The 26333-nt window shown below is 41.4% G+C and overlaps 4 protein-coding genes across 8 annotated transcripts; all 4 read right to left on the reverse strand.

The window, feature by feature from the left end:
• Positions 1 to 3576: 3576 nt before the first annotated feature.
• Positions 3577 to 6185, reverse strand: LOC309695557 (uncharacterized protein). Of its 2 annotated transcripts, XM_082516279.1 has the most exons (7): positions 6143 to 6185; positions 5445 to 5584; positions 5147 to 5266; positions 4909 to 4942; positions 4737 to 4778; positions 4306 to 4405; positions 3577 to 4227 (listed from the first exon to the last, which is right to left on the reverse strand). In XM_082516279.1, exons 1-7 carry the CDS (start codon positions 6171 to 6173, stop codon positions 4134 to 4136), a joined length of 561 nt encoding a protein of 186 aa, XP_082372405.1. In that variant the 5' UTR covers positions 6174 to 6185; the 3' UTR covers positions 3577 to 4133. The 2 variants fall into 2 exon arrangements, with proteins under 2 accessions (XP_082372405.1, XP_082372406.1); XM_082516280.1 differs by lacking the exon at positions 5147 to 5266.
• A 5518-nt stretch (positions 6186 to 11703) lies between these two features.
• On the reverse strand, positions 11704 to 17071 carry LOC309695556 (uncharacterized protein). Its single transcript, XM_082516278.1, has 8 exons — positions 16887 to 17071; positions 15265 to 15392; positions 14213 to 14358; positions 13904 to 14026; positions 13531 to 13564; positions 13376 to 13411; positions 12956 to 13055; positions 11704 to 12877 (listed from the first exon to the last, which is right to left on the reverse strand). Exons 1-8 carry the CDS (start codon positions 16916 to 16918, stop codon positions 12784 to 12786), a joined length of 693 nt encoding a protein of 230 aa, XP_082372404.1. The 5' UTR covers positions 16919 to 17071; the 3' UTR covers positions 11704 to 12783.
• Positions 17072 to 17554: 483 nt separating this feature from the next.
• Positions 17555 to 20984, reverse strand: LOC309695017 (uncharacterized protein). 3 transcript variants are annotated; one of them, XM_082515381.1, is made up of 7 exons: positions 20813 to 20984; positions 19717 to 19859; positions 19437 to 19556; positions 19159 to 19192; positions 19042 to 19059; positions 18662 to 18767; positions 17555 to 18580 (listed from the first exon to the last, which is right to left on the reverse strand). In XM_082515381.1, the coding sequence occupies exons 1-7, from the start codon at positions 20820 to 20822 to the stop codon at positions 18484 to 18486; spliced, it is 528 nt and encodes a 175-aa protein (XP_082371507.1). In that variant the 5' UTR covers positions 20823 to 20984; the 3' UTR covers positions 17555 to 18483. The 3 variants fall into 3 exon arrangements, with proteins under 3 accessions (XP_082371507.1, XP_082371506.1, XP_082371508.1); XM_082515380.1 differs by having other exon boundaries at positions 19024 to 19059; XM_082515382.1 differs by lacking the exon at positions 18662 to 18767 and having other exon boundaries at positions 18494 to 18580; positions 19024 to 19059.
• Positions 20985 to 22530: 1546 nt separating this feature from the next.
• Positions 22531 to 26010, reverse strand: LOC309695503 (uncharacterized protein). 2 transcript variants are annotated; one of them, XM_082516197.1, is made up of 7 exons: positions 25904 to 26010; positions 24901 to 25040; positions 24646 to 24765; positions 24397 to 24430; positions 24270 to 24305; positions 23769 to 23868; positions 22531 to 23679 (listed from the first exon to the last, which is right to left on the reverse strand). In XM_082516197.1, the coding sequence occupies exons 1-7, from the start codon at positions 25941 to 25943 to the stop codon at positions 23604 to 23606; spliced, it is 546 nt and encodes a 181-aa protein (XP_082372323.1). In that variant the 5' UTR covers positions 25944 to 26010; the 3' UTR covers positions 22531 to 23603. The 2 variants fall into 2 exon arrangements, with proteins under 2 accessions (XP_082372323.1, XP_082372322.1); XM_082516196.1 differs by having other exon boundaries at positions 24258 to 24305.
• Positions 26011 to 26333: the final 323 nt, after the last annotated feature.

Below are 26333 nucleotides of genomic sequence, written 5' to 3' on the forward strand. Positions count from 1 at the left end.
TCAACGATGCTGGAAACAATGTGAAAGGGAAAGAAGGAAGTTCTGGAAGTTCAGAGGAAATTTCACCTGCTATGTTTTTTGTTTATAGAACAAATCCACAGGAAACCTTAGGCTTACATACAAAGAAAACACAAGGCTCTGTTTTTTCCTCCATTTTGATGTAGCTGATCTGAGGTGACTCTGGGCCTGGAGGTTGGAGACCCCTGTGTTAACCTAACAAACACGGCTTTGGATGCTATACAAAAAAACCAAACACGGCCAGCATGTGTTCAACTGCTTATTAATGCAAATAAAGATGCTAATGTGTGTAGACATGGTCAACACAACCTGTATATATCTATACCTATTAAAGTGGCCAGTGAGTTTATATACACACTATAAATGTGTATATACACCCAGTGATGTATCAGCAAAAAAGCAATGATGTGATGTCACAGGGCTTTACTTCCTGTACATGACCCATTGGCAGAAACACATAGTTTACAAACATGTAGATGATTATCAGACAAGGATCCTATATCATCACAAGTTTATAAACATTCATGGCAGTAAATGTAAAGCAATGACAACAAAAATGATCAAATAAGAGTATTATTGTTGTTATTATTGGCATCATCATCCTCAATAATAATAATAACAACTAGAAAGAAAGCTTTCAAGTGCATCACAAAAACAAGATGTTATCAGAAAACTGAATGTACTTGCTGACAGATGTTTAGTTCAGATACTTTTGCCAGCAATTGTGATTTGGACAGACCCCTCCTGTCATTTCACAGTTACTGGGATCTTTCTATTCTTAGAAGCGTCACCAATTCCCGTAATAAGCTTTAAAAGGTTAAAAGAGTTCATTTGCGGTACCCTGTGCAACAACAGTCGATACATAGTCACCCAATCACCACCTAGACTCAGCTCAGCTCATGAAACCATATATGGCTTAAGATTGGCTCTGGCGTTTCTATTGTTCTGTCAGGAAAAAAAAAAGAGTGTGTGAGTAGCACACGAGAGCTGGCTGCGACACAAACACAAAAACACAACACTGTAAATCACCCTGGGTGAGAACGAGCCAGGCAGTGGGTCCAACGTGTAAAACCGCAAAACAGGAGGGCAACTGCAATAAGAGGGAACAGAGAGTTTAAAGAGTCTGAAAGAATAGAGTCGTCTTACTGAAAAGCAATTTCTGATTTTGAGTTGGTGTACAGGGGTGTAGCTCTGCTGCCATTTACGGGAAATTCCCAGCTAATGTAATATCTGGCAAGAAGCATTAAAACATGACTTTGCAGGTGCACCATCTGAAAGTTTTGAGCCAATACTTTGACGTTTGCAACCACCCAGACTCTTATTAAGAATAGGATCCATGCTGACATCTTGGCAGCATAGTTTATACTGCGCTGCAAAGCTTCACAGTTAAATCACCATATTACTCAGATTACTCAGATTGCGCCGGGCTATTTGCTTTTCATTGTGTGAAACAGATTACACCACATGTTTCACTTGTATTCTTAGATATAACCTGCTGGCTCAGATTCAGAACAGCTACAATAACAACAGCAGGGCTTGTTGTGGGTAGTTGGTACGCCTTAATTGTAGCAGTGTTTCCTAGAGCCCGAGACACTAAGAGAATTTCCCCAGAGGCTTCCACCTTTCAATCAGCCACACCTCAAAGGTGCACTGCTACAACCCCCATGCCCAATCAGTCTGCACAGTATGAGCACAGCTCCCCAAACAGCCTTAAAAGATTAACAGTTTCACTTCTTGCAGATCACCAAATAATCATACGTCACATTACTTCAGAGGTGTCCTAGAGAAGCCTTAACAGTGGAATTCAGTGGGGAAATTAATGAGGAGAAACTGTTGGTCTAAATACATAAAGGAGTCTGCAAACAAGTACATTTTCCAGTCTAGTTATCACAATAACATATCTCACTGGGATTTCCCCACATGCATTATTTGCTTTATCACACACGGACACAAGAAAGTGCACTTATTATGAAATCATAAACCTCAGACTGGACTTCTCAGAACTCATGTATATTTTGATAAATCACATGACCCTTGTTGTGATACCAACCATAGATACAGTTTCCAGGAAGAGCATAAACACAGAATAGTCATGTCTGGTTTCAGAAACCATTTTCATGTTGTGGTGAATATTAATATGTCAACATGGCAAAAGTTTTAAACCAGACACTGCTCAGGTGCTGTTGAGCGACAGTTCTCCAGGATATCTGAAGCTTATCTTTGGCTGTGGGCTGCTTTTTCACCCATTTTCAGTCCGTGAAGGAATGTTTTTCTGCTTATTAAGCATCTTGACACTGACCTAGCGATGCGTCTATACATAACAAACATTTGAGCAAAGAACCCAATTTAAACTTGGACTGGTGTAAAATTACATTTTTGCACCAACAGGTTGCTTCCCAAAGAGATGTTAGCTGCAAAATGTAAAGGAAGTGAACACATGGGGAAGTGGAAAAGAAGTGGAAAAATAAAAACACTGTGAAAGTCATGATGATTTTTGAGCCTCTGGGGCAGATAAAAAGAAGCACAACCCCTTTGATGTTTCACACAATGTGAATCCAGAGTTTGTCCTTTATCCTGTCAGTGCTGATGGCAGACTTCACATGACACTTCCAGAGGTAATAATCTGGTAACTATATTGATTTTAATGTTGTGACTGACTAGTTTAAATAATGCTTGAGCCCCGGGATAATTTGTAAATCTGTAAAGCATGCAGTATGGATTACCTAAGTACAGTTTATTTACCTTTTTTACACCCAGTCAGTAACAAATAAAGTCAGAGAACAAGACTCAACCTTTGTATTTGAATGTCTGCAGAGGCACAAGAGCAGTGTCGGGTTACAGTGGAGTTAGTGCCTGAGCTCCTCCAGACTGCTATAACACAAAGGACCTGCTGCTCACGCCACCTCAGCTGCCCACCTCCGCCAGCCTTCACTGGATGCTAAGGTGTCACCAGATATGATGTGTAAAAAAAAAAAAAAAAGAAACAAAGCAAAGAAACAAAATCAACTCAGGTTTTTAATCAGCAGTTTTTAATCCATTTTCAGCATAATAGGGGAACATAAAGCAAAAAAACAGAGCAAGAAGGATAATCTGGGACAAAAACACTCACAGTGACTGGCCATGCAGGTACAGAGTACACATTACAGGAGGAATCCTTTAAATTAATGACATATACGTTATATAATAAGAAAACAGTACAAATAAGTAAGTAAAAATAAAGAAACATCCACATTAGAAAAATATTTGCAGCATTTAGATAATAAGCTATTTATAGTGTTGTATGCATATGTACTATGTGCTGTAATGCTATAGGACACTGAAAGTGCACGCCCTGGTGCTACATTACGAGTCTCCGAGCTTCCACAGCTGGTTTACATCATTAACCCTAACATGGGGGATCTGGCTGGAAGTAGGGGGGATCATTGTTATTATATTATATTATATTATATTGTATTATATTATATTATATTATATTATATTATATTATATTATATTATATTATATTATATTATATTATATTATATTATATTATATTATATTATTAGCATTATTGCAGCAAAGAGTCTGAGAGCTTCCACAGCTCATAGCGCTTTGAGTACTCCAGGAGAGTAGAAAGGCGCTATATAAGAATCAGTCCATTAACAATTTCCCAGAGAACTTTTCACCTGTGCACCAATCGCTCACAGCTAGTGGAATTACAATCAACACTGGGATCAACGCTGTAACAGGATACAGTTTCTAACACTGAGCTGAGGTTTGTCTGTGTGGGAAGAAATCAATGACCTTTCATCAGTCACAGCGTTTTTTTTAGCATTGATGAGGCCACAGAAGAGCCTCAAACTACTGTTGCCATTTTGCTTTCATACAAATAAAATTGAATTGAACAGTGTGGAAGGAGGAACTCTTATGTTAGAGTTTGGCACATCAAGCCTCTAATATCCTGTAACATGGATTTCATTCTGTAACTGTCTTGTCCCAAAAAGCCGCCCGGCAAAATACAGAAAAGCAAACCCGCAGAGATGATATATTAATGCAAGCATACTGCTACTTAAGTAATGCAGGGGAAAGGACGGAGAAAGCATGGCTATAGATTTATCGTGCACCGAGAAGCTGCTCTATCCTCCTCCTGTCTCCACATCAGCTTTTGCTTGCGGAGCCTTCTTAAACATCACACGAGGGTAGATGCCTCCAGTCTGGCCACAGCATTTACTATCAAAGACAGAGCATTAGTTAGACCATATTGGATGAGCATGTCATTAAATACAGCTGTTACAGTCAGATAAATACCTCCAAAGTCTATATTTGTAGCACAGGAAGCACACGAGGCCGAGCACCAGCAGGACAATGAAAGCTACTACAATGACACCGATCTGGGAAGGAGGCACTCCTGAAAAGACAAACAGCCAACAACATCTAACATCATCTCAAAGGTCAAGTAGTTTGTTCAAAGGTACAAAAACAGGCATTTTCTCAGAGCTTAATACCAGTCTTGAGAAATCTGCATGCAGTTGCACTACAGTCATAATAACGCCACAAATAAATGCTGTAACGCTCCACAGCGAGGCCATTTCTTGTAAATATCCATGATGCTAGGATTTCCATGTAAACATCAAGTATCAAAATTACCAAACATTCTTCTAACTTAACCCCGCTGTATTGTCTCTAATAGAGATCCAGAGACTTTGGACTATATAAAAAAAATGATATTTTTATTTCACCTTTGTCTCCTATTGTTTCTTCTTTTTCTGGCAGGCAGGTGACTGTAAAAGAATATTAGATGTTCACATTAGACTTAAAAGATGGAAGAAAAACATGACAGAATGCAAATAAGAGAAGGAGATATTCAGAATAATGCTCGTCAAACGTGTTCAGTCTGTTAGTGATACTCACCAGTGCAGCTGGCCATATAGTCCTTTGGTGTCCCCTATGAAGAAAAAAAATAAAGACACCGGGATAATGATTAAATGTTTTCTGGGGGTTGGCAGAACAGCGTGTTCAAATTAATACTTTTATTGTTGTATTCTAAGTATTTCAGCATGTTTATATTTCTGCTGTTAACTAAACCTCCCCCATCAAAACTAGAGTTTCTAATTATGCTGACCACTGTTGGCCATGGAAACAGTGATACCTCAGTCACGCAGGTTCCACTGAAGATCATGTTGCCGATGCATTTGGAAGAGACAAGTTTGCCAAATCTGCTCATCGTCACCGGCTCCATTTTATTAACGTGAGTTGCAACCACGGTTTGCTGAAACACAAACCCTCCACATTCTATCACAACAAGCCAGGCTGCACGTAAATGAAGTACAACCCCATGTAACCTGCATTTTCATACATATTGATGGAAGCGCTAATGTGAAGTTAAGACTTGGTAGTAACTGTTACACATCAGAATACGTGAAGCTGCTCTGGTACGGTTTACTTACAGATGCGTTGGACCAGGTGAATGTGCAGCTGGAATCACTTGGACCCTGAGCATAAGACAGATCTGGGATGTTATATGTTGTCTCATGATCACGCTGAGTGACGTTGCACTTGTGTGCACCACCAAGATGAAGTAAAATACCTGACAACAAAAAGTGTTTTAAAGTTAAAATAAAAATATAATTGTGCACGTGAATATGGGTTATTTTCTTTTTCATGAATCTCTGGAGGTTCGATGTTTACAGACAATACCTGAAGTTTAGACACAACGAACTTCAGAACTAACAGAATAACTTTGCAGATTACAACATTGACATTAATCAGATTAACACACTATGCTCTGCGCTCCTTTCCGGGTGTGGGTGAGTGGTTGGGTGTTAAAGATCCCTCGCGTGCCATGACTTTAAACTCCTCACGTGTCTCGGAGACTTTGTGAGATTTTAGCCATGGAAATGAAAACCACAAAGAAACAACTAAAACTTCAGGAAGGGCTCGCATGAATATTTACTGCCGATTACTCGAACGCGTTTACAGGCTAAAAGTTTTGACGTGCCGGTGACACAAACCGGAATAAAACAGCTGAGTAGGTGCGCGGATTACTGATAAACACATAAACACAATTTCCTCTCTGCCCTACAGGTTACAGTGTTTGTTTGTTTCCAGTCAACCCTTTAACAAATAATCTGATGAAGTTACTCACTTATCCCCATGGCTGCCGACACCATCCCCATCTTGAACGTGTTCTGCTTTGCCAGCTGACTGCAGGTGTATTTCCCGTTTATGCGTGAGGGAGCAGGAGGGGTAGGTGGCGTGTAATTCCAGAATAACCAAACCAGCTTGTACACCCCTCCCACATCTCATATCTCATAGCGCCTTTTCTTTTCTTTGAATAGCCAAAGCAAGAAAGTAAAGCCTGAGCAACAGGCTACTGTCTATGGAAAATAACTTTCCAGGTCAATCCTGGGGACACCACCTGTTGTCTCACATGTCAAAAAAGTTGTTACTACAAAACTGACCCGGGTATAATCGAGTCCGACTGAGGGCGTAATTGACCTGTAATTAAATGGAATTTGAAATTACAATGTAATTATATTTACTTACACATCCTTAAAGGTATAGGCATACTAAGGGGGGTAACAAGTCAGATTTTTAAAGGAAACAAAGACATAATTATACTGTGTAAGTACAATGTCATGGTAACTTTGGTAAGTATTATATGGTAATATATTATATTATATGGTACCTATTCCCCCATCTTACATAATAAGTCCATATCCAGTGCATGACAGTGTACTATTATTTCGTTGTACATTCTTGTATAATGATGATAAAGTATCTTATCTTTCTTAAGTACGTGGTCCTTTTTGTTATGCGGCACTTTTTTTCTTTTTTTTTTCACATGGCCTTCATGCATTCCTGTTTCCATCTGGGGCCTCTGTCTTCCAGTGCTTAGCTAGCTTCCTTTTAAGAGGTCTTTAGACAGCTGATAGGCCACCTGTGGACACACCCATGCCTCAGCAGGTGATCACTGTCAGCTAATTGTCCCATGCCCAGCCATTCCACAGTGGATTAAAACAATGTCAAATAACACACTAAAAACATGCAATACAAACAGAATAGAATCATGCAAATAAAAACTACACTTATAAATAAGCATTAAAAATCAGAATAAAACCAATATAAAAGATAAATAGAAATTTCCACTGTGTGACATTTATATATGTGTATATATGCTATATTTATTCTTATATTTGTACTCCGTCATTCCCCTTTATTTGGTGTTCCAACTCTGTAACATGCAACTTCTGTTTGTGCTGTGCTACTGGAAACTGAATTTCCCAGAGGAACCCACCTGAGGGATTAATAAAGTTTTATCTAACCTAATCTAATCTTCTGGAAGAAGATGGACTCAGTGGGCTCGGATCCCATTAAACGCGTTCTGTCTATGTGAACTTTGCAGGAGGCCCAGTTAAACCGTGATGAGCAAATTCTGCCCCATGTTTCCAGAGAACAGGCCTCCACTGTGCAACAAATTTGTGCATTAAAAGATATGTTGGATCCCTCAGAAATGAGAAGTCTCTAATCAGCCATCTTTTCCCTCTTTATCTACAAGTGCTTCTTTGATCTGTGCTGTCCACGCACCTCCTCCACCTCCCGAGTATCCGGAGCGCCCGCTTCCTTCGCCCAAAACGTTTACGGGTAAATCAGATGTGCCTTGATTTTCCACCAACAAAGTATAACTTATTAGACAGACAATGCTAAGACTGCTTTCATGGTTCTGCTCTCACGGAGGAGAGCTTTAAAGTGGGCACATTCTGTCCCTTCCTTCCCTCCCCATCTCCAGCTGCCTCCCTCTTCCCGCTCCACCACAACCACCCACACATGCAGGACCTTGGAGTAGGGGTATGTCACCAGGGTGCAGAGGAGGCTACCCCCCCCTCTGTCCCCTTCTGGCTGCCTCTGCCTCAATTTTATCCCACAACTTAGACATTCACATTACTCACACTCTCATTATGCATACATATAGGATCTTGGGGGTGGGCACAATACACAGAGTCCAAATTACCATCATGGTGTACACTTCACCCCTGGCGTCGTTGCCCACCTCTCAATTTTGAATACACGTAGACATTGAGGGCTAACAGGAGGGACTATGCGCTTACCTGCTGCTCTCTGGCAGGTAGCTCCAAGCCCTCCTGGGTTTTAATTGCACCTTAGAACACACATGCATCAACACTACAATGAGCAGGTGGAGGGAGGTTTGGAGTCTTCTCTCACCCCCATTCTCTGCGGCCTGCTGGAGCGGGGGGGCTAGGAGGAGTTGGCCGTCCGACTGCGGTCTGGAGTGTGGGGCCTCCCTGCTGCTGCGGAGTCGGGGCGGTCTGCCTCTCCCCACCGCAGGGAAAAGGGTAACACCACCTGGGTCTGGGTGCAGTTCCCCCCTCCAGGGGCAAGGGTACCTAGACCCGGTTTGTAGAGTACGCTTGGGGAGTGTGATCGTGTGTACAGCGTCTCTTTATGTCTGTCTCCATGTTGGTTGAATGTGGAGTAAGCGCATATGAGAGCATGAGGGTGGGAATGGATGTTTGTATCTGTGTCTATATGTCAGGTTGGGTATCAGACGCCACCTCTCTGGGGACATCTCAGGCCCTCCAAGGTTTGGAGGCCTATCTCCACCCACCACTTCCCCTGCCAGTGGCGGACTCCCTCAGGTGTCGGTGCGTTGGTGGTTCTTTGTGTCTGGGGGTGGGCGTCCGGGTACACACCGGCTCACTCCTTGGCGGCCGCTTATCGGGGCCTGGAGCCTGGGGCTCGCTCGGGCCACTTCGGAGGTGGGGTGCCCCCGGCCTCTTGGCCGGGGGCTCGGTCACTCAGGCACAGCTGGCTGCCGGCGGAGCTCATGGGCGCGTCACTGCAACTCCCCCTGGCTTCTGCTCCGCGGCTGCTGAGTGAGCCCTCATCTGGGACTCTCCTCAGCTCTTACTGGAACAGTGGCGCGGCTGCCCCTCTGTTGGTCTTCCTTGGTCTCTTGTGTTCTGGGGGCCTCTGGATGTCTGGAGTTTTGATCTCCTCCATACCTGCTTCATACCCTGGAGGACGGGGCTGTGGCTCCCCACACCCTCTAGCAGATCGTTACATGGAGAAACCTTTGGAATGCAAGCGCGCTGATCCACACAGGTGTACACACGGGTATTCACAGACACGGACTACAGCTTTCTTGGCTGCTGCCTCAAAGCACATTGTGCGCTGTCTATCTTGCGTGCTGCACAATATCGTTTATTATTTAGTATCTACTGATATCTACTGCTAGCTAGTTTATTGTGATGGTGCCGTTTTTTTATTATGTTGCTCTTTGTTGTTTGCTTTCTCTTCTGTTTTTTTTTCTCCATACAGGTGACCCAGGTGTTTTGTTTTTTTTTGTTTGTTTTTCTTTCTTTCTTCTCCCCCTTCTCACCGTCTCTTCTCCCCTTTGGTTTTCTTTCTCTCCCTCTCTTTCTTTCATTCTCTCTCCCTGTCCTGTCCCCCAGTCATGTCTGTCCCGTTTGTAGCAACTGAAAATAAAATAAATTCATAATTATAATAAAGGTCAATCAAATGGACAATATGGCAAGGCCATGATGATCCACTTGGTAAAATAAATCCGCTTGGCATCTTTCTTGGCCTTAAGACAACAATTCTGATGGCTAAAGATCCAAACGGGACACACAAAAAATAAAATAAAATAAAATAAAATAAAATAAAATAAAATAAAATAAAATAAAATAAAATAAAATAAAATAAAATAAAATAAAATAAAATAAAATAAAGTGGGCACAGGTGGTTTCAAAACTAACCTGAATCTGTTTTGAGGGGTTTATCCGCAAATTCAAGAATCTTTTTGACAAAGGATCCAACTGTGACGTGGCGGTGTATAAGATGTTTCACCTGAAGCAAGGTAGGAGGAGTGTGGCCAATTTTTCTATAGACTTTGGGATTTTGTTTGACAAAGCCGGACCGAAGAAGAAGAAAACTTAAGATAGGAGCTGGCTGCCAAGGATCTCCGTAATTCACTTTATGCTCTTGTTTCCATGTGTATCTGGTCGGATAACCATGTGGGTGAATATGCATATAAGAAGTGTCTTGATGCATGCTGATGCAAGATGGAAATCTTCTTCTTGAGGTTGTGTTTTCAGTGGAAGAAATTTGTTCAGAGAAACAAAGTATCCTGGCTGAGTGACAAAAGGTTTCTCCCAGTGAACAACTACAACTCCCTCACCCCTTTGGAGGGCTCTCCTCCATGTGGTGAGGAGCCTAGCCGGGGGAGAGGTGGGTCTGAATACAACGAGAAACAGCCTGTGCACCTCTCACCTTCTGAAGAAGGGACGTTTTGTTGGCACCTGCCCTGTGCGAACAAAAGATCGGGTGTAAGTGTGGGGAGACTAGCAGGCAAGATGAATGATAACTCCTCCCCACCAAGACTCATGGTTTCAGCCACATTCATCATTAATGCTCTCACTCACTGTTTGAAAACCTTAAGAGACTCCTAGGCTGAACAGAGCTTTATTGATCAAGTGCTAGCAAAAGAGCTTAACATCCCACTTGTCACCCTTCCTGAACAGGGACAAGTTTCTGCTTTGAATGGTCCCCATTTCCTGGATATCACACATCACACTCAGTCCATGTCATTGTCCCTGTCTGGTGAAAATGTGGAAAGATTAGTTAGTTCATGTTTGATGCACGAAGCACCCTGGTTGAGCACACACAATCCAAATATAGACTGGGCAAAACTGTGTAAGAACCACAGATCTCTCTGTTCCAGTTTAACCCGGTCATTTCTGGTCGAGTTACCTGATCTGTCCTCAGTCCCTTTTCTGTATCACGAACTTGCAGAAGTGTTTAGAGTTCGCTCTTTCTCTCCCTCCTCATCGCCCTGACGATTGGGGAATAGACCTGCTCCTTGGTGTTCCATCACCTAAGAGTCGCCTTTACGGCCTTTCCAAACATGAAAGGGAGGCAATGGAAAAATATTTTTGACCCTGACGGAGCTTTTGTAAGGGAGAAGGACCGTAGAAGAAGAACCACTGTCACCAGCAGCTAATATATCACAGATTGATTAGCATTTGGAACAATCCGCCCCTCGACTTCCTGTCTTCATCTATGATCCACCCTGTGTCTGTCTGTCTCATCCTGCCCCACAATATGAAGATCCATAACATTTTTCATGTTTCCCAGCTCAAGCCTGTCTGGAATGACTGTTGAATGACTGCATTCAGTGAAACCTGGCTCTAGTGATTGAGGTTCTTTTTGTTACCTGCAACGAAACTCACCTGTGTGTGGTGAGCAATTATAAATACTGAGTGAGCTGAAGTGGAGTGGAAGAAGTACCACTGGCACCTGGGATTGGGATGTATCACTACTGTAGAATTGTTTTTGCTATCATTGCAAATAAATTCCCTATTTTGAAGGAGCTTCTCACTTGACTCAAGCCTGACAATAATATGGCAAGTCCCCTAAAAAGTACAGCATACTTATAGTGTAAGATGGGGAAATTACTAAGAGACTATGTGGTACTTAAAATTACTTAATTCATTGATATTATGGACTATTTAAATTTACTTACAGAAGTTTGTGGGACTCCTTTCCTGTAAAATACCTGAAGTTAAGCAGTACTTATTCATGTACTACCTAGTTAAAATTATATACAGTTACTTGTAGACTACTTGCAGCAGACAAAGAGCTATAATATAAAACCTGGAACAACAAATTTGCATAATGCATGACTTGTGCTTTTAGACAAAGTGATTTTATTCTTTGCAGGTGCATTAGCTGTAAAATTAACATGAAACTGTGACAACAGCAAAAACAAATACAAGAAACGTGATACAGAAAAATGATTTGGTGAGCCTGATCACACACACACACACACACGTTTGATAAGGCAGGATTCATGATGCATTATTTAGGACTAAAACATTCATAATAACTGGTCATAATCACAAGCAATCCAGTACTACAATACAAGTACACTGTACTTTATTATTGCATCTCAACCCCAGGTAGTGTATTTATAATTATTATAAACATATATATCTTATATAATAGAAATAATAATAAACATATTATAAAAATATTAGCAACATTTGGATAATAAGTTATTTATAATATTCTTTATAGTGTTGTATGCATATATACTATGTGCTGTAATGCTATAGGACACTGAAAGTGCACGCCCTGGTGCTGCATTACGAGTCTCCGAGCTTCCACAGCTGGTTTACATCATTAACACTAACATGGGGGTCCTGGCTGGAAGTAGGGGGGTCATTGTTAATTTATTCATGCTACTGGGTCCTCAAAGTGCACTCACTGGTGCAGCAAAGAGTCTGAGAGCTTCCACAGCCCAGAGAACTTTTCACCTGTGCACCAATCCCTCACAGCTAGTGGAATTACAATCAACACTGGGATCAACGCTGTAACAGGATACAGTTTCTAACACTGAGCTGAGGTTTGTCTGTGTGGGAAGAAATCAATGACCTTTCATCAGTCACAGCGTTTTTTAGCATTGATGAGGCCACAGAAGAGCCTCAAACCGTTGTTGTCATTTTGCTTTCATACAAATAAAATTGAATTGAACAGTGTGGAAGGAGGAACTCTTATGTTAGAGTTTGGCACATCAAGCCTCTAATATCCTGTAACATGGATTTCATTCTGTAACTGTCTTGTCCCAAAAAGCCGCCCGGCAAAATACAGAAAAGCAAACCCGCAGAGATGAAATATTAATGCAAGCATACTGCTACTTAAGTAATGCAGGGGAAAGGACGGAGAAAGCATGGCTATAGATTTATCGTGCACCGAGAAGCTGCTCTATCTTCCTCCTGTCTCCACATCAGCTTTTGCTTGCGGAGCCTTCTTAAACATCACACGAGGGTAGATGCCTCCAGTCTGGCCACAGCATTTACTATCAAAGACAGAGCATTAGTTAGACCATATTGGATGAGCATGTCATTAAATACAGCTGTTACAGTCAGATAAATACCTCCAAAGTCTATATTTGTAGCACAGGAAGCACACGAGGCCGAGCACCAGCAGGACAATGAAAGCTACTACAATGACACCGATCTGGGAAGGAGGCATTCCTGAAAAGACAAACAGCCAACAACATCTAACATCATCTCAAAGGTCAAGTAGTTTGTTCAAAGGTACAAAAACAGGCATTTTCTCAGAGCTTAATACCAGTCTTGAGAAATCTGCATGCAGTTGCACTACAGTCATAATAATGCCACAAATAAATGCTCTAATTTATCTGTGAAGTCATAAATAAACAGAGTGGGTTTAGCACTAGTTTATCAAAGTTTGATCTCCTCACTAACTGGTGCTGAAGATCAGTTCTCTGCTAACATGAGCCACAGCGAGGCACCTGAGGCCTGAGCACGCTACCTGTGTATCAAATGCCTACCTGTGTCATCAATCAGAGCTTGTGGAGGGCAGACGGCTGTAAAACAACATCAGAAAATCACATTAGACTTATAAATGAACACAGAAACTCTAACACGGGCTGAACAAATAAAGACAAAAATTTTATTTAATTAAATTTAGCACGGTGATACTCACGGGTGCAGCTGGCTGTGTAATCATATGCTCTTTGCTATGAAGAACAAAGACACAGTGATTGTGATTAAAGGTTGTTTTCACAGCATAGAAAGCGAGTGGACGTCTTTAAGTTCTTTAAACTTAAAGACGTCCACTCGCTTTCTTTCTGAGCTCCACAGACAACCATGACCTGGATGACTGAGAACCCACACAGACATTTTCACAGTATATTCATCTCATCATTTCCAGATTAAACCCCTCCTATGAACACACTGTTCACCCCACAATGCTTAACATAACTCAGAAAATCTCCTCCCTCACATGTTTGCATTTTTAAACGTTTTTTTTTATGACTTAATTAGTTCATAACAAGGTATTTTTTAAAGAGTCATACCTTTATCACGCAAGCGGCTGTGAAGCTAACGTTGCCGATGCATTTGGAGGTGATCAGTGTGCCAAAGCTGCTGCTCATCACGGGCTGCAGGAACAGGCCCCCGTGGTGTGCGATCACAAAATCCTAAAGTCATCGAATTTAAATAAATAATTAAGAAAACAATTCAACCACATTATATTAAAACAAGCCAGACTATCACACTGTAAGTAAGTCATAATAGATCCGAATGCCTTCTCACTGCACACATGTTGATATGTCATAGCTGCTTATGTTGGACAGATCAAACTGCTCTGGTTTAATCACACTTACGGTTGCATTGGACCACGTAAATGTGCAGCGGGAAGCCTCGTTTCGTATATCAGGGGACAGGTCTGAGATGTTGTATGTAGTCTTTTTGCCAGCGTGAGTGACGGTGCACATCATGTCACGCGCACTGCAAAGCTGAACAAACACCACTGGGAACAAAATGCAGTTTGAAGTTAAGTCATGTTACAGTTATGCACATGAATATTTTATCAGCACTTAGTGCACGAGACAATGAAGGTAAAGCTCATGCTGTGAGGTCAAGGACTACGTAGGTCAAAGTAGGTCACGGTTTCATTTTCTGTGTCAGATGTTAAAGTTGAGTTTAACAGTCATGTTTTGGTTCAGTAGGAAGAGATGAATAGATCAGGATGTGTGAGCTTACTACAAGCTGCCCGTTAGAAACTCAAACTACTTTCAGTATGCTGTGTCGTCCCATAAATACTGGGTCACGTGGTTAGTGGCACTACTCACACACATACACAAACAGCACCGACACGAGTGACAGCGAGGAAACCTACTCCACACCCCCTGGCCCGCCCCGTCCCGCCTCCCGGGAATTCCCTCAGTAATGCTGAAATTTTAATACTCGTGACTGGTGACCCCATGTGTGAGTGTGATATGTGAGTTACGCCGCAGATGTAAACCGTGTTTACACGCAAAACAAAATCGATGAAACCAAACCATCTGTGGCGAACACAGAACTATTAATTCTGCAATAAATACAGAATACATGCAGAATACTACAGAAATTACTACGAATACTAGTAACCGCATATATAACAAAATCTAATAGTGTAGGAGTACAAATACTACCGGTGCAGCAGCTTTAATATAAAGCGGTAAAAATCACAGCGAAGAATAATTATATTATAACATATTCAAATGTCCTTAAAGAAAGCCGATAGTGCTACTTCACAGAGTGACGCAACAGTCAGAACATGTATTCGCTCCAAATCTTTGCCTCTCTGTCATGCAGCTTTCACGCTTTGTTTCCAAGCAACAAAATAATAATAGTAATCATATTAATTATTGTTATTAATTAACAGGTCACTCACATAAGAGCGCGACAGCAGGAAACATCTTTCCTCGCGCGTGATCTCCACTTCTTTCATGAGCCTGCAGCCAGCTCCTGGAGACTTCTGTCTTGTGCTCGCATTTTTTCACATCGTTGCAGGAAGTGAGGCTTTCAAAATAAAGTTAGAAAGAAGAAGCTTAGATTTCACTATTTCCCAGACGTGGGTGAAGATTAATATTGGTCTTTAAATCAAATTATTTTTTTCAATTGAAGTTTCACTTTATTCCAGGTGTAGTTTTTAATCCAGTGTAGGGGATTTCCTGTTAGTGTGTGAGTGTGTTTGAGATGAACCAAAAATAACAAACCATAAAGTAATATGTTATTTATCTATAATAATGCAATAAACACGACCAGTTATTAAAACCGCTGCTGAAAAAGCAATGAGTGATGCATTCAATCCAAATGGAGCAGCTCCTGCAAGCTTGTTTGGCACCGATTAAGAGTAGTCTCAACTACTGTGCGCGCGCGCGCGCACACACACACACACACACACACACACACACACACACAGCTTCAGGCTAGTTTATTATTTCTCATATTTGAATATTGTGCTTTATGGTTTCAGATTGCTGCATTGAAGTTAGGCTTGTGCTTTTATTGTTAAAAATCCTAAGCGGAACTTCGTACTTTTGATGATGCAAGCGGGAGTAATGTAAATGTAAAGTAACAATACCATGAAAATGAGGGAGTCGGTGCAGCAGGACGGGAGCGGGTTTCGTCCTGATGATGTGATCCAAGAGGAATGGCTATGCACTGGGCTGCTGGGATTAAACCTAATTGAATGTGATACACGCGCTTCTGCGAGTACAAGCATGTACTCCTGTCCCTCAGAAACTAATCTCTAATCCTAAATGTAGTCAGTTTCAACAGATGCTGACATAAAATTCCCTAAAAAATCAGAGTGAAAGAAAATTAAAAGCATTCGTGACCTGATGTAGCTGAAAAAAAAGTTAAGACCGCACCAAGGTTGAGGATCAGAAAAAACACGTTAAAGTAGACATCAAATAGAGCGCTGCCTTGCCCACATTGTTTCAAGCTTCCAAGAAGCTCATCAGCAGAAATACAGAGAAAACAGAGAAAGCAAAAAATCCCCTTCATTGTTTCACTGTATTGTCAGACTAGCTCCTTGGAACTGACATGAGGGTTACTACAGTTCAGGTAGCTTTTCTAGAAAGAGACATAAGGACTCACTCTGAATGCAAGAAAAGAGTAAAGAGAAGGCACACAGCAGCTTGTGGTACAGTCACAAATACTGGTTTCCACAAATTTTGCTGCTTCAGTTTTTATGATAGCAATTTCCATGTACTCTAGAATGTTATGAAGAGTGATCAGATGAATTGCAAAATCCTTCTTTGCCATGAAAATGAACTTAATCTCAAAATTTCAATTTCCACTGCATTTCATCATTCAGCATTTCATGCCATAAAAGGACCTGCTGAGATCATTTCAGTAATGTCCTCATCAACTCAGGTGAAAATGTTGACGAGCACAAGGCTGGAGATCATTATGTTATGCTCACTGAGTTAGAATAGTAGACTGGATGCATTAAAAGGAGGGTGATGCTTGAAATCGTTGTTCTTCCAATTAAACATGGTTACCTACAAGGAAACACGTGTAGCCATCATTGCATGCATCCTCCTGGCAACTGTGGTGGAATTTGTAGCAGAGCCGAATTGAGCTCCAAATGGCTCCAAAGATAAAATATATCCGTGTGCACGCTCCTACATGCTGCAGCTTAAGGGAAGTGGGCTGACGTTTAAGGTCCTGCGTACATTTCTGCAGACACACGTACGCTGCTGGGGGACTTCCATGATGCACCGAGCGTTTCACTTTCTCTGACCATGTGTTTATATAACACTCTGCATTTAATCATCAGTTATCTGGCTCTCTTCCACAGCATGTCTTTTGTCCTGTCTCCCTCCCTTCTGCAGGAGGATTCTTCCTGTTAGATTGGCAGTGGGAAGGAAAATCTTCCCAAAGCAGTGCTTGCGCATAGGGAGTGGTCAGATTGTTGGGGGTTTCCCTGAATTACTGTACAATACGCTGTATGATCTTTACCTTCCAATATTAAGGGCCTGGAGATGACTGTTGTTGTGATTTTCACTAAATAAATAAAATAAAATTGAACCAAATTTTCCCTCTCATCTGAAAAGCTTCTGTCCCTGAAAGATGTGGAAAAAAGAAAGAAGTTGCACCCACAACACACGATAAAGACAAAATCATGATCACAAACAGAAGATTTTATTGATTTTAAACAAAAGGAAATCACACTGCGATACAGCTGGGTTAAATATATATTTCATCTACAAAGCAAACCAGCTTAAAATTGACCCTCACTAGTGAGGAGTCTCTTCTTACAAACTTTTCCACGGAGGCCCTGAGAGGTCAAACGCACTGCAACTTTGGAAAACAAGGAAGTGAGACAATAATGTGACGGAGCAGCTGTGGAAGTGACAAACGGAGAGCAAACAGCTAATAGCACACATGTATCTACAATCTCACATCAATTATGTGATGATTGTGTTTCTACTTGTGGATGTTTCTCCAAGTTCCAGTGGATTTGATCTCTCTGGGCCATCGTAAATTTCACATTAAAACCCGAATAAAAGCCCTTCATCAAACCGTCTGCATGCATAGTTTAAAAGTGAAGAAAAGCCATGTCTTCAGCTGCTCCCATTGGGATCCAAGTGCATCTACAGATAAAGTGCTGCAACTTTAAATTTGTCAGGGTTTTCTTGTAAACTGCTGCATGCTCCTTCTTTCTAGTACCTGCAGCAGGCGGAGGTCAGTCTAAAGAGGCACACAGCATTCACTCAATCCACTGATTTTAAAGCTTAAGTTGCTGATTTGTTTCTCATAAAAATTTAAATCCTCTAATAAATTATGACATACTCTTACTTGGTAACCCTGTAGTAGCAGAATAGCCCATGAAGTCATGAAAGTGGCCTTTGTCAGGGCCATTACAGCTCTGATCTACTGACCCGGTGGACACATTTTACACATTAATGCACTAAAACAATGACTTTATTATTCAAGCGTATTTATTATACTGGGGGTCCTGAGTGGAAACTCTGCTGTGTTTCTGTAACTGCCTGACAAAAACACAGAAAAACAAAGATATATAACGGACGAATATCATTAATAAAATACTGCAGAGGCATCAACACAAAGTTTGAATCCAGCATGTGCAGAGAAACTTTTACACGCTGCTCTCCGGATTTCCCGTCTCCACATCAGCTGGTATTCGGACTTTCCTCTGCAGTGCCGAGTCTTGCATCACGGGCGCACCATTGTTTCTTCAGTGACAAGAGAATAACTATTTAAAACACGTCAGGTAACTGTGATGCATTTATATGCTGACACAATTAAAAGAATACCTTCTAGAGCGCACGAGGCACACCATGAGGCCTGCCAGCAGTAGGACTGTCAGGATAACCATGACAGCAATCATGAAAGGAGGGATTACAGTCAAGCAGGACTCCCCTAGTACCAAATCACAAAAACAGTTTCCTCAAACCACTTTTTCCTTTTTAGGAATTCTAGTTCTGTGATGCATGACTTTTGTTGTGCTGTAAGAATTAAAGTGAAAGACAGCTGTCTGTGGTTTTGCAGCTGCAGCAATTTTACTCCAAGTAACAGAAGATGCGTGTGGTTGAAAATTTCCAGCATCTTAATCACCAATTCCTTTTAACTTTGATCTAAAAATCATACGTTATGCAGATTAAGACTTTTGTCCCACCTTTTCCATCAAACAGACCTTTTGCAGGGCAGGTAGCTGTGAAAGAAAGAGAGAAAAGTCATAAAAAGCTCAAATGATATGAAAAGGAGAAGAAAATATTCAGAACATTGCTCATGTGGGAGGACGGTGACTAACTTGTGCAATTGGCTGTGTAATCTCGAACCGTCCCCTATGGAAAATAAACAGACAATTAGATGTCTCAGTTTATCTGAGAATTTAACTGAGAGTTTATCAGTTTACTATGTGGTTGCGATACTTCTGAGCATGTTTATCAGATTTCCACAGCGAGCGAACCCACTCCTAAACTAAGCCTCTGCGCCCTTACTGTTCTTCGAAAACACTTTGCCCACAAACCATGCAAGCACAGAAACTTCACCCTCACATCTTAGATTGTCTTTTATGCTCTAATATACCTCTAAGACGACATGTCCTTCATAGACAACGTTTGGGTAGCAGCTTGAGGTGACGAGAGTGTCGCAGCTGCTACTTATCACCTGCTTCGCGTGGTCCAGGTGGTTTGCGAGGACACTTTTCTGAAGTCAGAAAATAAAAAGAAATTTTAAAAAACAGTTCATCACACAACAAAATCACATGTTCTTACAGATATATTTGAATAAAGCTTGACCTTAAATGTATGATAATAGTGTTAACCACATCTTAAAATGGGAAGCTGCTCTGAGTCGTCCTACTCACGTCTGCAGTGATCCAGGAGAACTCGAGCTTGGATCTGTTTGCATCCATGAAATCAACAAACTTCTGGATGTTGTATTTGGCTGTGCCACCACCGTGGGACACATTGCACATCAAGTCCTGTATGCTGGAGAGCTGAAGTCTACCTGTGGACAAAAATGTGCTTTTATTGGTATTTAATCTTTATATTTATGGTAAACACAAACAAGCTAATAAGACTCAAAACCGCCATTAATGTCTTTATGCTTGTATGAAAAACAGACATTGTCCTAATCCGTGCATACAGCTGTACTGGAGTGACGAGCTCAGGTATACTGATATACCAAACTTGAAAAATAAACACACTCTGCAGATTAGAGGTAAGATAAAGCTTAAAAGCGGTGTTTTGGGTTCTTTAAGTATAGGAAAAGCTCTCATGTGACAGTCTTTGTGCCGCCTTCTTTTTTCTTCTCCAATAACTGTTAAAGTTTCAGTCGGGGCATTTTTGATACATTCTCACTTCCCTTGAAGAAATACGGGATTGTCTGGACAGGTTTCATATTAGGTCTGACAGCTGGTGATTCTAGACCAATAATCACTCACTCAGATCTGAGTGGAGCCTACAGTAATTAGTCACAGCAATCAACTCCACTGACTTCATTACACACTGTAGCAGACGTCTCCTCGGCCTCTGACTTGATTATCGATCAGGTAAACAGGAAGGAACACCACTAACGCTCACACCGCTCAAGTTCAAACAGTGAGAACGATGCTTATCTTTGTGCCTGACTTCTGTCATGACACATGCTTGGTCAGCTTTAAATGAGCTGCAACGTCACATTTATAGCATAAATGTGCCACTTTGCTTTCTTCTTTTTCAACAAAAAAAAGTGAAGCAAAGACCCAAAAACAAAGCAACAGTGAAGCTGGGAGTGAAGGTGAGCTTTAAGTGCTTGAAGGAAAACTGAACTCATTCTAACATGAAAAACAAATAAAAGGCACAAATAAAACGATGAATGCAAAATACTCAGGAAACACATTTTAAATGAGTGCAGAAACAACGCAATGCAGCAGACTCACTCAGGTTATTCACACTGAAAGTCTTTTGTTCTTTACTCACTTGAAAGCATCGCTGCCGGTGTCTCACAGTCTTCACAGTCCTTCTGTCTTGAAACGAACTGCAGATTTCTTTTGAAAGCTCCACACAGAGACCACACCTTTAATTCATCGCAGGGCCCCGCATCTTGCCCTTCACTCCTCCACCTACTTCCTCCAACTCTTTGGGGGAAGACCGAGGCATTTCTCAGCCACAGGTTACAAATCATAACACATCAGAAAAAGGATTTTGCAGGGAGTCACGTAGCAAAATTCAGCCGCCAAAACAATAAAAAGAAATGAGAAAAAAATAGGAAGAACGTTTTTGGGTAGCTTAAAAAATGAAGGATGAGCAGTGCTCCTTTCTTCAAAGTCACGCTCCAACCTCCGGTTTGTGGAGAAGTTCATAATGAACCAAAGCACACCTCAAAGACCAAAAATGACTTTAAAGTCATCTCACATCAGCCACGCAGAGAGAATCAAGAAGTCCTTTGGAGAAAAATAATCATAAACCACATGGTTTATGCTATACACACACTGTTGTGATTCGGTTGACCTTTGACCCAAACACAAGGAAAGAGGAAACCAAAGAAACAGACTCAGAGCCAAAATTATGGTTTCAGATTTTAAATATAAACATTTTGCAATGTCATTCTGCAAATAATAAAAAACAGAAGTGTTTATTGCAACACGGTTACTTAACTTGACCTCATTCTTCTTCTTTATTTTCTTTGTTTTTATTAACCACTACATATATCTATAACATTTTTTTAACATCTATCCACCTCGAGCTGTTTCATTATATGGCTATGAGGATTAAAACCACTTTGATTACAGCAGCTGACAGACTGTTTTGGTTTGGTTTGTTCTGAGACTGCAAATTCTTTGAACGCTCCAGGAAATCTCTAAATTCTTCTTCCACCGCAATGCACACCAGTCACGTAAGGTCACACGGTTGTGGCCTAGTTACCTCAACGTGAGGATGACTGTATACTATGGCATGCTCTGCCAGACGGCTTCATCCCTATTGGCTGACACTACTCACACCACATCCATGCGTGTTCTGTATACTTGTAATGTTACATAAGCTGCTGTCTGACCTGCAGTAACCTCACAGAAAGGGAAACACGGTGACATCACCATGTTATGGAGTAGCATGTGTGAAAGTCAATGTTTTGGGTCAAACAGTTTGTGTCTGTGGCTGAATATAAGCTAAAGATACATACTGTATATAAACAAGCAACGAGTTTGGAGTGTCGCTGCAGGTTCATGTGCAGGGAAACTCCCACCAGTGATTTTTCTTGCAGTGAATTAGAAAAGCCCCTCTGCCCTCTTCCTTCCTGTTATGTACACACACAGTAAATGCTGTTGGAGTTACACGGCCACCCGCAGCACCAGCATGCATTCTGGATTTTATAACTACATTTTTAAATTTTACATCAGCAAAAAAAAATGAAGAACGTTTAAGGACTCCTCTGTAGCTTCATCAAAAAGCCCCCACCCCAGAACAAGACTCGTGACTGTCATTGCTTAAATGTGCAGAGGCATCGTGTTCTGAAGTGGCAGCAGCACAAACATGACCAATCATTTCCTTGTGCATGTGTCAACCCACCTGCTCAGCTTCAATTGGCTCAGAACATATCACCAGATAGAAGACCCAAAAAAAGCCCCTGTAGGAAAAACAGGAAGAAAGAAAAAACAAACTAAAACCAAGCATGAGCTGCAAAAAACACAATGAGCTCATGAGTCTGAGCAGAAGCTTTTAATGAGTGAAAAAGAAACAGTAATACAACAGATAGAGAAACAAATGTTTGATTGACAGCTTAAAATATACACTTCATAAGGACAGCGTAAAGAGGACACATGACGAGTAGTTTAAGATCGCAATGTTCATCTTTATAAGTTATATAATAATAAAAATAATATATTTATATATAAATAATATAGTTTCATATTATAAAATATCAGTAGCATATAGATAGTAAGTCATCTATATTCATCTTTATATTACTATATGTTATATATACTATGTGCTGTAATGCTATAGGACACTGAAAGTGCACGCCCTGGTGCTGCATTATGAGTCTCTGAGCTTCCACAGCTGGTTTACAGGGGGGGGGTTTGTATTAATGTATTAATGCTTTTTGGCTCCTCAAAGTGCACTCGCTGGTGCAGCAAAGAGTCTGAGAGCTTCCACAGCCCAGAGAACTTTTCACCTGTGCACCAATCCCTCACAGCTAACCGGCAAGTGGAATAAAATCAACAACGGGATCGAGGCCGTAGCCAGATACAGTTACAGTAACACTAATCAGTGAGCTGGGGTTCAGCTTTGGCAAGTATAATGCAAAACAGGAGGGTTCGAATCCACTAAACAGCTACCCTGAGGTACCCCTGAGCAAGGTACCGTCCCTACACGCTGCTCCCCGGGCGCCCAGTGGCTGCCCACTGCTTCAGAGACGAATTATTATTATTATTATTATTATTATTATTATCATCATTAAGTAATGCTTAAAATAAAAGGTCACACATGACTTAGAGTTTAGCACCTCAAGTCTCCAGCATCCAGTCACATAAGTGTCATTCTGTCACTCATTACCACCACTGTGCTGTCATTAACTGTGCCAAAGTACGAACAAAGAGAAACTGAAGATGAGTCCAGAGGAAGTGTCCACACTCCCACTGCATCTACACTTACTGTGTAGATGCAGTGGGAAACTACAGAAAGCATCCACTCACAGGTGGAGATTAACCTTTTCATGCACACTCTACTTCAAAGTGAAAAAAGGGGAAAGATCATCGTTTCAGATCTGTTCTTTCTACACAATTTCTGGCTTTGCTGCTTCTTTCTTCCCGACGATGTAAAGTCCTCTGGTTTGCCCACAGCGGCATCTCCTGCCAATGAAAACAGAGCAGCAGTTATGAACACACCAGATGAGGACACAGCATGTCATTGTATGATTTATATACGGGGAGAAGATTACCTGAGATTTTCATTTCTGCAGCACAGGATGATGCATGCAAGCGCTATCACTATCACTATGACAATGACAATGACAGGGATGATCCAGTGATGAGAGTTCCCTGAGAAGGAAAACAGATTTAATAATATTTAATATTGCATTAAAGGCCAAATAAATTATTCACAGCTAATAAAAACAGTCACGTTCTCAGAGTTTATTACCTCTCTTAAATAGCCTGAATGGGACGTCACACAGCATGCAACACTGTTATTTAAAGATGATGTCATAAATAAATAGAGCGGGTAAAAAGTACTAGTGTAACAAAGTTTGATCTCTCCACTGTAACTGGTGTTACAGATATGTGTTATCTAATAATGAGGCCCTTTCCTGTATTTGTTCATCACGTGTGAAAACATGCAGACGCTGCCAAACATTCCTGTGATTTAATCACGTTTCATTTCAGTTTCGTCTCTTTTAGTGACACACAGACACAGTGACATAAATACTGACTGTTTTTTTCACCTTGGTCTCCGGGCAAAGCTACGGGAGGGCAGACGGCTGCAAAAGAACACGAGAAATTCATATTTTACTTCAAAATTGATGAAAACAAAAACCAGACACAATGTGAGGACGGGGCAGCGATACTCACTGGTGCAGTTGGCCGTGTAGTCGAGAGGTTTCCCCTACGGAAAACAAAAAGAGACAGTTATTAGGATGAAGTACTGCTGACAGGATTGTTTTCCCTGCATATTTATTTTGTGATTAGCAGATTTGCAGAGTAAACTCAACCTCTCTTGAGCAAACAGCACTATTCACACTACAACACGTCCGATAACACAGGCAAGTTTTTTCCCTCCAGTGTGGAATAAAGTTTTTTCTCATATTTGGAGGGTTGTACCTTGGAGTTGACGTGTCCTTCACAGAAAAGGTTTTCGATGCAAGCTCTGACAGTGAGAGCGTTGAAGCTGCGACTTATCACCACAGCAATTTGATCGAGGTGGTTGGCGAGGACGTATTTCTAAAGTCAGCAAATGAAAACAAATAAAAATGATCAGCCTGTCATGCGACAAAATCCCGAATAAATACAAATTACATGGAACCCTTTAAAGTTTATGATATATATAAGAGAACATTTATGTGAGAGGTCACTCACGGAGATGTTAAACCACGAGAACTCAGGCTTCTGCACATCCTTGTCAGAAAACTCGGTCTGGAGGGCGTACGTGGTCGTGCCACCATCATGGGAGACGGTGCACTTCACTGGCTGCCCGCTCAAAGCCTGCACGAACACACCTAGGAACAGAAAGATGAGGTTTCTTTATTCTGACCAATTACAGTGAGCTTTGTGAGTCGCATAAAAAAAGGTCACTTGGTCACTATAGCAGTAATAACTCAGAGTGTTTGGGGAAACCTGCACTCTGTACAAAGCTCAATTTCTTTAAAATCTTTTTTTTAAATCACTGACAAAGTCAAATATCCGGATGTTCAAGTTTTGGAACAGAAAGGTGGGCCCGCAGGGGAGTGTCATGTCTAGGAAATAATGTAATATGGCCTGATCTTGTGACTCGTCTGGCTCGTGACTCGTGTTGGTTTTCTGTTGTCAAACAAGCACACACACACACATACACACGTGAGTGAGTGAGAGTGTGTGTGTGTGTGTGTGTGTGTGTGTGTGTGTGTGTGTGTGTGTGTGTGTGTGTGTGTGTGTGTGTGTGTGTGTGAGTGAGTGTGTGTGTGTAGACCTTTAGACCAACCTGAACCAAACTGTAAAAATCTGAACGAAACCTCTGCTACACTAAACTAAACTTCCTCTAAAGAAAAACAGATAATCGTCAGTTTAGGACGCGGCGATGAATCCAGCCACAGACACGTGGAAATAACTGCAGTGCAGATTACACAACAGGAAACATGTTAGTGTTACCTTCCCGAGGTTGTTAGTAAAACAAGATCGGATCACTGCTCGAGTAAATTTAAGTAAAGACAGTGAAAGCTGTCGAAGGCTGACTGGATACCGAGTGACGCAATCTCACCCTCGGCGTGCTCCTCTCACAATCACACGGACATTCACCACATAAAAATACTTTCCCCTTCGTCATAAAGAGCACACACGCTCTGCTTCCAGGAAGCTTTTTTAAAAGTTCTTTAACAAAACTCACTCAGCAGCAGCGCAGCGCTCAGCCTCCACCCTCCAGCCATCGCTCTGGTGACTAAATGCTCAACTTCCTGAGCTCCTGTCTTTGTTCTCACACGGTCTTCTCTACCAAAACTCCCCCTCAAAAAAACGCTCAATGCCACGCCTTCAAAATAAAATGTGCTGAGAGTTATATGATTTAAAACACATGAAAGGGAAGACTCACTGCAAACTAACACATACTGATCTCTGATCAGCTTCATCCTCTACTCAGATGGGGATGCACTCATTCACAGCTCAAAGGGAGTCACTGAAAGGTTAGACGAGCATAAAAATGATGTGAATCACATGGAAACACATTCACTTAAATCTTTTAATAAGTTCTGCTGAAGGTCGACTCAACGAGCCCAAGGCCTGTTACCTTTAGTGATCATGATTGATTAGATCTTTGCCAG

Source organism: Aulonocara stuartgranti (genome assembly GCF_965226115.1).
Source record: "Aulonocara stuartgranti genome assembly, chromosome: 19".
NCBI classification, from domain to species: Eukaryota; Metazoa; Chordata; class Actinopteri; order Cichliformes; family Cichlidae; genus Aulonocara; species Aulonocara stuartgranti.